The 14,722-nt window shown below is 40.7% G+C and overlaps 1 protein-coding gene across 5 annotated transcripts in view; it reads left to right on the top strand.

Moving 5' to 3' along the window:
* The window catches only part of ITPR2 (inositol 1,4,5-trisphosphate receptor type 2), a 270,280-nt gene that overhangs the window by 84,539 nt on the left and 171,019 nt on the right, over positions 1-14,722 (top strand). For 4 of the 5 annotated variants that reach the window (XM_064654170.1, XM_064654171.1, XM_064654173.1 and 1 more), the window contains 5 exons: positions 3,417-3,461; positions 10,992-11,146; positions 12,330-12,429; positions 12,578-12,738; positions 14,324-14,465. In XM_064654170.1, the coding sequence (XP_064510240.1) occupies positions 3,417-3,461; positions 10,992-11,146; positions 12,330-12,429; positions 12,578-12,738; positions 14,324-14,465 (603 nt within the window). The remainder of the gene's footprint in view (positions 1-3,416; positions 3,462-10,991; positions 11,147-12,329; positions 12,430-12,577; positions 12,739-14,323; positions 14,466-14,722) is intronic. The other variant, XM_064654172.1, reaches the window with a different exon arrangement.

The following is a 14,722-nucleotide window of genomic DNA, read 5'->3' as shown; positions in this document are numbered from 1 at the left end:
ATAGAGACTATTTCCAAGGGCCTGGAGTGACAGGACAAGGGGGAATGGCTTCAAACTGACAGAGAGCAGGTTTAGATTGGATATTGGGAAAAAATTCTTCCCTGGGAGGGTGGGGAGGCCCTGGCACAGGTTGCCCAGAGAAGCTGTGGCTGCCCCATCCCTGGAAGTGTCCAAGACCAGGTTGGATGGGGCTCTGAGCAACCTGGGCTAGTGGAAGGTGTCCCTGCCTATGGCAGGGGGTTGGGACTGGTTGATCTTTAAGGTCCCTTCCAACCCAAACCTTTCTATGATAACATGACATGAGTTTCAGGGTCTTTGATATTATTTACTTTTCAGCCATGAGGAGGCTGAACTCTCATTTTGTGGTACCTTTTTCTCTCCCATCCATGGAAAGGTAAAAAATGTCTGTGCCTAAGTTTGTTGAAAAACAAACAATGTAGTATTAGGATTTCTGGATTATTCTGCATTGAAAAAGAAACTGTTGAAGATATACTCTAAAAAGATCTATACTCTAAAAAAATAACACGTAATCAAGCTGTTACAATAATGATTTGTACAATCACACTTGCTTAAGCTCTGCAGTTTGCAATGCATCATGTTCTTACTGAATATTGACTGCAGGCACCTTCCAGTGGCATTTTGCAGAAATATTCAGTACTGTATTTCAGCTACACTTCTGTAAATTGCAACTTCAACACACCCAATGACACAAAAAAATTCGAAGACTGTTGAGCTTTAATGAGGCCTATTTTAGCACAGTATTCTTACTTTCTAAACACCTGCAAAAAATTTTTACTTGATCTCATTAGCAGCGAGGGGAAAAAAATATTAATGTTGTTATTTTCAAGGATTCGTTTGTTTTGGAGGCTTATTGAAGAACATGGGAGTGATCTTACATAAATCAGAAAAAGCAATAGATTTTGGAGTGTTAAGACTGTCACTGTGTCCTTAGGTCATTGGATATTGAGAAGGACTCAGAACAAGTGTAATATGACATACAACACCACATGATTTATGCTCCCTCTACCTGGAGAGTATAGGATGGAATAACAGCTAATAGTCTGATTTTTTTTTTTTTTCCCCGAAATCCTCAGCACCAACAAGCTCAGCTGAAAGGAAAATAAAAGTGGCAGCTGCCAAGCACAGCTGAAAATGGGGCCATGAATGTCAGCCCTAAAACTGTGTTTTGTTGTGTTTATAGTTTAACGTCAGGATCTCAAAACTTCCTCTGAACATCACATTTTTAGTTTTATTATTTCTGTAACAGTGGGGCAGGAAAACCATCATAAAAGACAACTTGATTTTTTTCATTGGAGCCTTCTGTCTCCCTCACCCTCAGTCCACAGGTGAACTATTTTTGAGGTTTGAGGGCAATCTGTTCAGTGATTTTTAAAGTAGGCAAGAAGTGTCGTGGGAGGGAGATTTTCCTAGCTTCTCTTGTTGTGGCTGTATTTTATAAAAAAATCATCATTATGTTGAAAGCAAGCAGCTGAAAGATAGAATTCAGGACCTAATTCATACTGGGTAGACAACTCGAGCCCTTCAGTGAAACACTGTAGGTTTATTGTGTTCCAAAATCAAATCTTCAGTGCACAGTTCTTTGCTGAGTCTGGTGACAGACCTGAGGTGACCCACACTTTGTCTCACTTGCTTACAACCAGCAGAATCTGAAGATAGGGTAAAACTTAGCCTTTCTGTACCTTCTTTGCTCCTGTGCTGAAAGACCTCAGAGTGTGGCCTTTCCATTACCTGATAATTTTCTCTGGTCTTGATGGAGAACCAAAGGTAGAGAGCTGAGCTTGGCTGTCCAAATGGGCAATTTTGAATTATTTTAAGGTGTCAGTTAGTGCGGAAAGAAGTGTGAGAACTTAGGAAGAAACCAAAACTATATGGAAACAGTTACATATATGACTTCTGCTTGTATGTTGCTGGGCACTCATCTCCCATTCCTGTTGTAGGGCAGAAGCAGGTAGGAGTCAGAGCCAGGAGAGTGTGTGAGATTGTCATGGAAAAGCAAAATGTAAGTTTTGGGATAGCTGTCAAGGCAGGGTGGAAAGCAGGCTTTCTTATATGATGGTAACACAGTGGCTAAAGCAAATACTGAAATGAAGGCAGAATAAGCCTTTGGTCATTTCTGTGTTACCTCATCAAGTTGTGACACAGAGGGAAGGGATTTTCAGCAGTTTTAAAAATATCTTAAAGTTTTCCACCTTTCTTCAGGTTCATGATATGGTGGGGAGCTGGCTTTTTTTTGGGGGGGGAGTGGGTAAAGGGGTATAAGTGATAATGGTTAATAAAAACTTTATAAACTTAGCAAAAACTCTTCACAAAAGTTGTCTGTGTAATGTTAGATGTATGATAATATGATGTTGAAAAGTTTTACTGGAATTCATTAATTTTGCCCTGTGCAATTCACTTCTGGCTCTTCCAGACTGGTAATGCCAAATTCAAGCCAAGAAAATGACTGTACTTATGTGTAAGATGTATACACACTGTGATTGCTTAAGAACTAAATTGCCTTATATAACTTATAACTTCAGCATTTTCAGTGCTTTGATGGCATATCCTATGTCAGGGAATATTGGTAAATATTGAGGCAAAATTGTTTCTTTATGTAAGTCAAATCTTGAAAGGTTTCATGTGCAGCCAGTGAGTGGGTGTGTATGTTTTTATTTATTTGAGAGTGTATCTGCCTACATAATCACTCATCTTAGAGTCTACATATTTCTCTTGTCAAAAGTAGTATCATATTAAAGGCTGTTAAATACTTTATAGTGTCTTTCATCCAAGCTTCTCATATTGCTTTAGCTATTAATTAATGCTTGATAGTCCTGGTATGACATAGAAAATATTATCCCCATTACTAATGGTTAAGCAGAACCACAATGCAATGAAACACTTGTCTATAGTGGCACTGCCATCCCTGTTTCAAAGCTGGGTTAATTCTGAGCTCACTGTCTTCCTGTAATATCTCAGTAGACATCAAGAGTGTTAATTTTTTATCTCAATGTATCTGCTCCAGGTCAGTCCTGGAAGTGATTGTGTGTGTAAGTGTGTGGGTGACTAACTTGCAGTGTTTAGAATAGTAACTATCTGTGCTTTCTTCATCATCCTTTTTGTTTTTGGTTATTTGAGATTCCTCTTGAATTAAGCTTGGTTGCAAGATGCACTTTTTTGAGGTGAGGACAGAGCCAGCTAAGTCAGAAATTGAGTTGGTAATTCTTATACTCTCATTCTCATGCTGCCTCTAAACACTCCACTGTCCTTTTGTAGTGTGGATTCATCACACAAAACTGAACCAAACCCTCTCCCCCAGTTATAAAATATCAAAAAGCTACCAAGATATAGTAGATAGGTACCACAAAATGAGAGTTCAGCTTCCTCATGGCCGAAAATTGACTTCTTTTCTTTTCCAGCTTAACCCACGCTATCCAGAAGTTAATAATGAAGGAAAAGCTTTGGTAAGTGGAATTTATATGTTCTTTTAACCTGGGAAATGCTGTACCCTTAACCCAGTACAGCCTGACATGTGGAAGCCCTTCATAGCTTTCTTTTTATTTACATTTTATGGCTGCTGGGACATCTTTGCAAGGATCTAAACTGTCTTTGCTGCAGCATGGATGGGTTTGGAGGAGGCAACAGCCTTTGCCTGTACAACATCAAGAGCGTGTTAGGCAATTCTAACTAACAGGGCAAGGCCAGACATGTGGTTTATAACCTGTGAAGGAAGTGGAGTTTAGACCTTAGGGGAATCTTATTGTTACTAAGACAACAAGTATTCCAAAAAAGAGTAATTCCTCCATCAAATTCCCTAGACTGCCTTGAAAACACCGAGATCTTCTTTGAAAAATTTCAGTTTAATTTCTTTCTGCCTGCCTTCTGGCTCTTGTTCTTTAAGAGGATGCATTTTAAAGTTTTCCTCTGCACGGGGGAAGAATTTTTTTAGTTTTCATGAAATGAAACCCAAGGTTCTTACATAATCCCGTGCCTTGAGGACTGCAATTTTAATAAAAATTGAGACTTTTTTGGGAGTTGACAACATTAATTTTCTATCTTCAGTGGTATTTGGTAATAGAGGTAATATAGCAATAAAAGCTAAGCTGTCTAGAGAAATGAGACTTCTCCCTTCCAAAAGTACAGAAGTTCCACGAGTTGTTTCTCTTTTGTATTGGAATGACACTTGAGGCCTTTGGAGCTTTGTAGCCATTTTAATTCATCTAAATAGTTAAATATTCCCTCGACTGGGTAATGAAGAAGGCCCAAGAGTAATTTGAGCATGAATGTTAAAGTTGACTTCTCTAACACTTGGGCTTATCCTTCCTGGGTATTGGTTTCAGCTAAAACCCCAGGCCAGATAAATCATGTTAGAGAAATACGTCCAATAAAAAATTAATCAAAGCTGATTGATGATCAAAACTGATGTCTCTGTGGAAATTTTAACTTACACGCTCAGCACTTTCTCATGAAAGATGTTTTGCGAAAGAACTTTTAACAATTTTTGGTAACACCTCCATGTAAATCCAAGCCTAGAGGCATTTGTAGCATAGTAGGAATCCCTTTGGATCATTCACCCCTTTGTAGTCTTGTTGGAAATGCCATGAGTCAGGAATGGCTATTTTAAGCCCTTATTCTGGCCTTGAGCAACCGAGTACAGAAGCTCCAGATCTCTGTGCAGGAATTTCTTTTGGTATAATGACAGTGTTTTGAATTGTCCCTCAAAAGTACAAGAATCTTATAATATTTGGGGTTCTTTAAGGGTCAGCTATGTCAATCTTGCATCTAATAGCACATAACCTGGAGCACACATGCTTTCCTTGCTCTGTGGTTATCATCTAGTGTTTCCTCTGCCTGGTGACTGACTGGTTCACTGCAAAGTCATCTTCTTTTTCAGGTTCTGAAGCAATATTTTGAAATACTGCTTGTGAAGTAAATCTGCTCTAGAGGGGAGGTGGAAGTGGCCCTACCCCAGCAAAATCTGAAGTCTGGGTAGCAGGGAAATGGGAAGTGAATACTTGAATCCTTATGACTGAAGGGTTGAACCTGTGGCCTGTGCCCTGGGGGCCAAGAAGGCCAATGGAATCCTGGGGAGCACTGGGAAGAGCATTGCCAGCAGGTCAAGGGGGGTGATCCTGCCCTTCTGCTCAGCCCTGTGAGGCATATCTGGAGTGCTGTGTCCATTCTCCCCAGGACAGGAGGGACATGGAGCTCCTGGAGTGGGTCCAACGGAGGCTGTGGAGATGATTCAGGGACTGGAGCATCTCCCTGGGGAGGAAAGGCTGAGGGAGCTGGGGCTGTTCAGCCTCCAGAGGAGACACTGAGAGGGGACCTCATCCATGTGTGTCAGTGTGTGCAGGGAGGGGGCAGAGGATGGACCAGGCTCTGCTCAGGGGTGCCCAGTAATGGGAGGCCATGGGCAGGAACTGATGCCCAGGGAGTTCCACCTGGACATGAGGAAGAACTTCTTTGGTGTTCAGTGACCGAGCGCTGAATGGATTGCCCAGAGAGGGTGTGGAGTCTCCTCACTGGGGATATTCCAGAGCTGTCTGGATGCAACCCTGTGCCATGTGCTCTGGGGTGACCCTGCTGGAGCAGGGAGGTGGCATCAAATGCCTCAGTGTTGGTCCCTTCTAGCAGTGACTGACTCTGTGTTTTTCTTTTTTCTGCCAGTCTGGTACCACCTCCATATCTGTTGTCTGGGTTTTAAAGGCAGCACAGCCTAAAGGTGTGACAGGGCTTCTTGTGCATGTTCCCTCCTGGTTTACAAGTCCTGGTCACAGTTGCTCAGGCAACTGAATTTTCGGAAGCAGCAACAGAGAAGGAATTTCCGTGGTATGGTAGTGGGCACGGACACGTGGGTTCTAAGTGCATCTTTTCTGCCTTGCCTTATGTGACCCAAAAGTCTGAAAGGGTTTTGGCTCCAGAGATCATAAATATTACTGGAAGCCATTAGGACTTCTGTTCCCAAGCGTTAAAGGTATGTTTGGACTGTGGTTCATTGCTCATTTATGAGCTGCTTCTTGACAATCCAGCCAAATTGTCTTGTGAAGCACTGCTTTTATTTCTGGTAAAATTTGGCCTTACAATGAGATGATTAATATTCTTACATCTAAGCTCCAGAAGATTATTTTTTTTTTAGATGGGAAGACCTTCCTGTGATTCAAGGGTCTTACAAAAAAAAAAAAAGCTGCTTCATCTCTTGAAGTCTAGGAGTTTGCAGTATATCGTGCATCAAAATATGGTGTTCTGTGTTACAGCTCCCACTAAATCCAAAAGTGGTGTGTTTTGTGCTGCAAAGTAGGCTATTATTTCTAAGGATAGAAATGTACAGCATCCAGAAGAATGCTCCAAACATTGGGGAAATGTCAAGAACAGCTGGAAACCTGTCATTTGTTAATGCCTTTGCATTAAGGCCTATCTTTGCCTTAACTCCATTTGTCCTCATTTTCCAGAGAGTGCTAATTCTAACCAGTTCCAAATTGCCTTTTATTGTTGAGATTTTTCTTAGAATTGAGACTGGTATGTGTTTCCTTTTCTTGTAAAGAAGTTGGGCAGTTCTACCATGGACTTCCAGGTGCAGTTTAATGTATCTCCTTTGACTTCTGTTTATCTATCTTTATGAATTCCAGACATTGTGCAATTCTAACTTTTTTTCCTTGCTGCCAACCTAAGAGATTTTTTTTTATAAGCTATGGAAATTATTTTTTTTAAATTTTATTTTACCTTCCAGAACTAAGTTTTTTAAATCATAATTTTATAATATGGGACATGGGTGATGCAGTTTAAACAAGAATAGAGTTGGGGGATTTACTGGGGTTTTTTAAAGGATTAACCTGGCAATAACAACCTAAAGAACATTGAAAAGAAAAGAATAATCGTCAGCTTTAAAATGTCAGCATCTCTCTGCTTATATAAAGCCAGCAGTCAGACCACTGGAGAGGCTGGGGAGAAGGGGAGACACAGATGCTGGCACATTATTATTATTCTGCTGTTGCACACAGGTCTGAATCAGCTCTGGAAATGCATACATTGTTTCTTACAGAATGTCTCTGGCTCCTAACAACAGGATTGCAACGTGATGTCTCTGCTAAAAATGCGATGACTCACAAATGAGTCAACAGTGAAGGTGTTCCAGGAGGCTACTGCTGTGCTGTGCCGTCTGCCAGGGCTCTGGAACGTGCTGGAGCAGGGCTGGCCATTCATTTACTCCATTATCTTTCCATATAGAATTTTTTAAATAATCTAACCTGGGCAGTTCTGCTCACGTTACTGCTCTGGGAAAATGCCTGTTTTCTGAGAGCCTCCTAAACTGGGTTAACATATTGAGATACCACATTGTACTGGGTTTAACAGGCATTTTCAGAACTCTGGCTGCTATTAAATTTAATTTCTGCTGAAATCTGTAGTGCAGCTTAATGTATTCATTCAGGAGTAGGGCATTAACCTTGTCTGTCTCTATGCCACCAGAGGAGTCTTCACCTATTGGAATTGTAGATTGGGTTTCTAAAAGAAAAGGTATTTCAGGTCTGTCATGGTTTTGTATTGCATTTTGAAATGAAGGCCCCTCTGTAAGGAAAACCCCATGTAAATCTCCTAAATTTTAGGTATGATGCCCCACTGAGATGAATAATGAAGGTTTAGGGTAGGTCATAATTACTAGCAAATTCTGTTAAGAGCTGTGAAAAAGGTTTGTCTGCTGGGCTGCAAGTCTCAAGAAAGACAAATCTACTTACGTGTTTTTCCTTCATCCTTGTGAGTGATTTAACCAGTGCACAACAAGAGTGAGGTGATTCCACCTTCTTCACCTTGGATATGGATCTAATTTGACTCGGGACAGCCCATCACTAGTTTGTGATTAGTTTGGGACAATCAAAACTTTACTTGTTTTCCCTCAGTGAATTTACTATTTCTTATTATTTCGGCCCACTCATTTCTTACTGTTTTACCCACAGTTCTTACACCTCCTCTCCATACTCCTAGCATGTAATTCACCTGGCTCTTTGTTTTCCTATAAAGTCTTGGAAGTGCTTTCCTCAGCTGTCACTGACCACATCTCCAACATCTCTGAAACTGTTCCACTGGCTTCCTCTTTGTACTGCTTTAAGTTAAATTTTCTTCTCTCTACATTTGATTTCCTTTGCAATTGTTTTCTTCCTTTCTTTCAACTGAATCCAGTTTTTCTGGCTGCATCTGCTCATATGCCAGTTTTTTACCTGAGCAAATGTCATGTTGTTTTCATCTGGTGAGGAATGCAGTGCTTCTCCTGAGCTCATCATCTTGTCTAATTAATTTAAAATAGCCTAATACTTTCACTTCTTCTCACATCCTCACACAGACTCATCTGCTGATTCAATAATGGCTAGGTTTAAGTGCAGATTCTGATGACTGCTTACTAAATTTAATTTATCATGAGAAGCTTTCTGTATGCAAGTGCCTGTGCATTCTCCCTCTCCCACACACAGGCGTGTGCACATGGACTGAGACATAAATTGAGACATAAACACAAATCCCTGCATGTTCATGTGTAATGACAGTATTGCTGTCTGTCATGTGCTCCATGGATGCAACTTGTTTTCAGAGCTGCCAAGTTGAGGGACACATGGAGTTTTTTCCATGATTAATGCTTAATGCCCCTAATCCAGGTTCAGCTGTGAGGTTCAGATCCTAAAATAATGTAATAGGGTGAGTTCTGAGGTTTGTGGTGGAGTTCAGTCTGGAGCACAGCTCTTGTGCAGGGCTGGTTTTGCTCAGCTAGGCTTGGCATTGCAGCCAGCAGTTTGCAGACACTATCTTGCCCACTGTTGAAGTGGACTTTCTTTTTAGACCAAAAACCAGATCTTGCTCCTATGCCAGGTTTGATTTGACAGCTGTTAAGCCTCGTTGGTGGGGTTTAGGCCTGATGAGCCAATTCCATTGCTCAACTGGATCTATACAGTTGTTGGGGAGACTGGTGGGTGGTTAGTCAGCCCCAAACTGCAGGGTGAACTTCACTCCTGTCAATGTCGTGGTTTAACCCCATCTGCCAACAAAAAAGCCCCCAAAACCCTAAAAAATCCCCAAACCAAAAAAAACCCCATACAATTATGAAGTGTGCTGCCTTTTTGTATACCAGTCATTTCGGTTTGGAAATTATAGTGGAATGGGTAGTTTCTGGGAAAACAGAATGTAAGTTATGGGAAATATCAAAAAGTCTGGATGCTGTTCTAAACTATCCTGTGCTACTCATCCCTTTACAGACCTCTTGAAGTTTAAACTGGTTTTCAAGTTTTCTGTTTTGTTTGGAAATGTAGAAAGTAATTTTCATTTAACATTAGACTTTCACACGTATTAAGCTCTTAGAAGGATTCTTTTATAGTTTATGTGCCTTTCAGTTTTTTCCTACTGTCTCTGTCCTTGATAGAAGTAATGGGACAGAAAGCTGGCATTTTTTAGGCTTAATAATGAAACAAATGGGTGTTTTGGAAGGATTCAAAAAGTGCCTTGAAATGAGATAACTGGCTCTTTCTTACATAGTTTCACTCATCCTTGATTTTTGTTGCGTAATCTCAATTGTCAACATGGATAATCAAAGCTTTGCCCTTGATTATCCCTTACAGTTTGGTTTTAATCAAGGTACTAATGCAAACTGAGTGCAGCCTGGCCTTTTACACTGCTCTATACAGCTCTTCTCTAGTGCTGCATTATAAATCATTATAATAGTATTTCAGGTTTCCAGGGTTTGATTCCCCCCCCTCGCCCCCTTTTGGCTTTCTTCATTCCTCTTTTCTTCTACCTCTATGATATATTTTGTGTACATGAAGTGCCCTGGGCTGCCAGTCTCTTAATTGGTTATTAGTCTTTTGTAATATGTGTAACTCAACACCCCAGAGGGGCAGCTTTTACTTACACCAGGAATTCTATTTGTTGCTGGGTGGGTACGGACTCACACTCTGAATTACTCCTTCAAGCCAAGATGTGTATCTAGGGAAGGTGGAATTTGGGGTCTGTGAAGACAAAGGCATGTAGATAACTAAAAATGAGGATGGCTGGGTCGCAAAGTCCCCTCAGACTTTCAGCAGACGGTGGTAGGAAGATCACACCATAGATTCACATGCCTCGTCTGAGCAACTCTGTCACTTGAAAGCTCCTCAAAGGGAACAAACTTCTCCCCTTGCAGTGGGTAAAATCAGACCTGTGTTGGTGCTTTGTGTCCCCCCCTTCCCAGGACAGGTAGATCTTAGTGGAGCAGATATTCTGGCTCTTGCTGTTTGGAAAGTGTTGGACAGGATGAGAGCAAATGGCCTCAAGCTGTGCCAGGGGAGGTTCAGGTTGGGCATCAGGAGGAATTTCTTCATGGAAAGTGTTGTCAGGCATTGGAAGAGGCTGCCCGGGGGGTGGTGGAATCATCATCCCTGGAGATATTCGGAAAATGACTGCATGTGGCACTCAGTGCTATGATTTAGTTGACAAAGTGGTGATCTATCAAAGGTTGGATTTGATGACCTTGGAGGTCTTTTCCACACTAAGTAGTTCTGTGATTCTGTGAAAGTGTGTTGCTGTGATTCTGACCAAATGAGAGGTAAAAAACTTAACTGAAACAACAATGGATTTATGCAAATTGCTTAATTTTTAAATCCCTTCCCTGCTTTAAAAAAAACCCCAAAAATCTGACTTTCATTAATTCTCTTCTTTGAACTTTCCAAACTAGCGCTGTGAGTTTCATCTTATGGGAGTGAGGGGACTGCAACTACTGCAGGTTTTTTGAAGTTGTAGGTGCCAAGTAATAGCACATCCAGTGCTGCAGCCTCTCTGTAGCTCACGGCCTGCTGTTGTTCTAATGACTGCCTGAGACCTCACGTGCCTGGGGCAAAGTGCATCCTTTGTGTCGCTGCAAAGCCAGTCATGGTAAATTCTTGCTAGAAGGTAAAAAGAGGAAAAAAAAATTACAATTCAGATTGTCTGCAAGGTAATTGGAGGATTTATAATGCAAGCAAATAACCCTTGTGCCTAATCAGCAGAGAGAAGGCGACCTTCCTGCTTCAAAGAAGAAGCGCCAGGCAGGGGAGAAGATTATGTATACTTTGGTCTCTGTGCCACATGGAAATGACATCGCATCTCTCTTTGAACTGGATGCCACCACTCTTCAGAGAGCTGATTGCCTGGTTCCAAGGTAAAATAAAAAAAAAGGGAATGAAAAAAGGGCAGAAAATAGTGCTGCATTGACAGGGTTTCTCCCTGGCATTATGCTGGTGAGTAAAGCAGAAAAAAAAATCAAACATGAGCAAGTATTATCCTCTCATTGAAAATTGAGTGGTGTTCATGGGTAAACAAGGGATGTATAAAACATGATGCTGCTGCTGTGACTGGGTAAAATAATTATAGGGATAAAACAAGTGACACTTAAAGAGCCTGTGAAGAGAAAAATAGTGGGCTAAATATCGCACAGATATATGTGAGGACAGAACTGAGGTCTGTGCACTGCTTGAAAAAACTCTGTTCTTAATAGATCTAACTGGATTGTTCCCAACAAAATAATGCTTGTCATGAACTGGGCTTCTGCTTCCCTGACAGATCACGATGCCACCGAAGACATTTGTTATTCAGATGAATTCAGCGAGTGGCTTCTGGGTTTTAATTGTCAATATTTGAAATTTTCAGCTGTGTTGCATAGCTGAGATTGGCTAGATAAGTCACAGGGTGTTGGCTGTGACTGAATGGGCTTGCAGACACTTGGGGCTAGTTGTTATGATTTTAAAACTGGGTACCCACAAATACTGCTGTACGAGGCTTTGAAGAGTGCTATGCTAAGTTTTGCCAGATAATTTGCTTACTTGAATACTCAAAGCCCATCAGCGTGAAAGGGAGAGCGTGAACGAAGACCACAGTGAATATATTTCAAAAGTAAAATTCAGAGTTAAAATTGCAATTGCTTTCTCAGTCTTGCTTTTTGATAATACCACAGATTATCATATGGAAAGAATTTTGAAGGATCTCATGTCTGCTCTTTGTTCACTTGATTTTCAGTTGAGAACTGGTACTGTAAATGGAAACCCTGGAATGAGGGTTTGCAGATCATTATGGTGGAGCTGTGAAACCACGGTCAGCTTTACTTTCTGGCTTTTGTGTTGTGACAACTTAAAGGGGGCCGTTATTCTGCAGAAAAGAAAACAATGAAAGAATTGGGTTTATTCATGAAATGTGTTTCTATTGGAATGGGATTTTATAATGTCTTCCTTTTAATTTTTCTTTTCTTTGAAGAATATTTTACTCCTACTTAAAACCAGCACTCTGCATAATTCCAAGATGCTGTTCTTGTTGCAGCTCTGCCTGTTGTTTGCTTTGTCCTCCTTTAGGAACTCCTATGTCCGACTGAGGCATTTATGCACTAACACTTGGGTCACCAGTACCAGCATTCCAATAGACACTGATGAGGAGAGGCCTGTGATGTTAAAGGTAAACACCTATATCTTGGGATTAAAATCCCAAACTCATTCCTCAATTTGTCTACCAGTGATCTCCCTTCAAACATATAAAATATGCATAATAATCAGGATAAAGGTAAGAACACTCCTTGCCCACTTTAAACCAAAAACTGTTGCAGATTGGGACGTGCCAAACCAAAGAGGACAAGGAAGCTTTTGCCATTGTGTCAGTTCCTCTGTCTGAGGTCAGAGACTTGGACTTCGCTAATGATGCAAACAAGGTTTTAGCATCAACAGTTAAAAAGCTGGAGAATGGAACAATAACCCAGAATGAAAGAAGGTTAGTGAGTTTTATTTTTTTTTCCCTCCTAAATTAGTGTTTGGTTACTCATGACATCATGACCTCACAATATAATGAAATTTGGTAATATCCTCATGGATGCAGAGGCAGTTGGGAGAGTGAGCTGGAGGTTAGATCCCACCGCTGCCACAGCATCTAGGCTGATTTGTGCATCTCTTCTGTAAAATGGAGATAAACAGCACTTCCCCAATTCACTGACCACATAAATAAATGGGTAAATGTGTTTGTCTTAATTTCCTTTGATAAACCACTTCTGAGCTGCAATATGAGGGGTCACTGCATCTCATTCTCATGCACAAGAAGGCCATCCATACAACAGGCAGCACAGCAGGGCTCTTGATCTGTGTAAAGTTCATGTTCACCTCATATTTGTGCTGCAAAAGCCTCAGAAGGAGGTTTTAGTGTGACTGAGAAGCTGGCCCAGTAATCCCTTTACTTTCTTGTTTCTCTTTCCCCCCATTCTCTTTTCCTACCTTACATAATTTTGGTGTTTACCCCTTGTATTCATTCCCACTTGGGCTGTAGCACTATTAGCATGTTTGTTCTTCCCACCTGCCCCTGAATTAAGGGATTTTGTTGTAGCCAAATATATCCCACTGCCAATGATGAAGTTCACTATTTTTCTTCACCTGCCTGTGGTTAAACTGGATATAAGACAGCTTCTCTAGCAGTGTTAATTTGTAACCTGTAATGCATCATATACAGGTCCTTTTTTTTTTCCTGAAGATGTTAATTTTTGGTGATAAAACTGGATTTTTGCAGTCAGTTTCCAGTAGCAATTAGACCAGGTGGTTTAATATCATAACAGGCAGATCTGTAATGGCCTGGGTGCGGGTACTCAGCCTCAAAAAACTGAGTAAAAAAAAAAAGAACCCAAACATCTTTTTACTGTCTTATCACTTCCCTGCTTAGATAAAGAGAAGTCCCAACAGTTTATTTCTGGTTGCTTCATCCTACATCTGCCTTTTCTGCTCTTTTTTTCTTGGAGGACACACATACCTTGCTGTTCTCTATCAGTGGGCTGAGACTTTCTTGGCTCGGTATATGTATGAAAACAGTTATATATGAATATATATATATATATATATATATATATATGAAAAAGTGTATATATGAAACAGTTTCTTGGGTCAGTAGGGAAATTATCTGGTGGCAGAATGTTTTTATTCCTCTGCTGAGTCCATCATCTTGTTTCATGGACCCATGATAAAACATAAAAATTCTTGCTAGGCTGTTTAAGTTTCTTTTTACTGCTCCTGGGCCTTGAGACCAGCTGGTATAGATTTTGCATCTCTGAATACTGTGTATCAATCCAACAGCCTGTATTTTTCTCCTGCTTTCCCTCTGGTTGTTGTTTAATGCCTTGGTAAACAGCTCTGTGATTGATTTAAGCTTCTGCTGAACCAAGGCTTGGAATCCTTAAGTATGTGCCAAGCTTTACTTTGCAGTGATAGAAGTTCCATTTTGCCAGGTAAAGCTTGTTATAAACATGATTTTTGTTCTTAATGAATCCTAGCAAGTGTTGAATGACTATATATAATAATGATTTGTCTATTCATTCTAGGTTTGTAACCAAGTTACTGGAAGATCTCATTTTCTTTGTTGCTGATGTGCCTAATAATGGGCAGGAAGTTTTGGATGTGATCGTTACCAAGCCAAACCGGGAACGACAGAAACTAATGAGGGAACAAAACATATTGGCTCAGGTACATCCTACTGTGTTAATAACTTAATTGTGTTTGCAACCAGATTGTAGGAGACAGTGAGGTGAGAAAATGTTATTTTTGGGTAATGTGGCTTATGCCATGGTGGGTTTGTGTGTGGTTGGACTGGGTAAATATGACACTACAGGGTCAAGGCTCATCTCTTGGTCCCTGAACCAGAGTGAAGTATGTGTCTGATGGCTTAGTTTCATGTGATTCTCATGACTTTTAAGGCTACATTTGAGAGCAAAGTGTTCACA

The sequence above is a fragment of the Pseudopipra pipra genome, chromosome 5 (assembly GCF_036250125.1).
Source record: "Pseudopipra pipra isolate bDixPip1 chromosome 5, bDixPip1.hap1, whole genome shotgun sequence".
Classification (NCBI taxonomy): Eukaryota; Metazoa; Chordata; class Aves; order Passeriformes; family Pipridae; genus Pseudopipra; species Pseudopipra pipra.
Note: the sequence above shows the minus strand (reverse complement) of the source record. Positions and strands in the feature narration are given on the sequence as shown.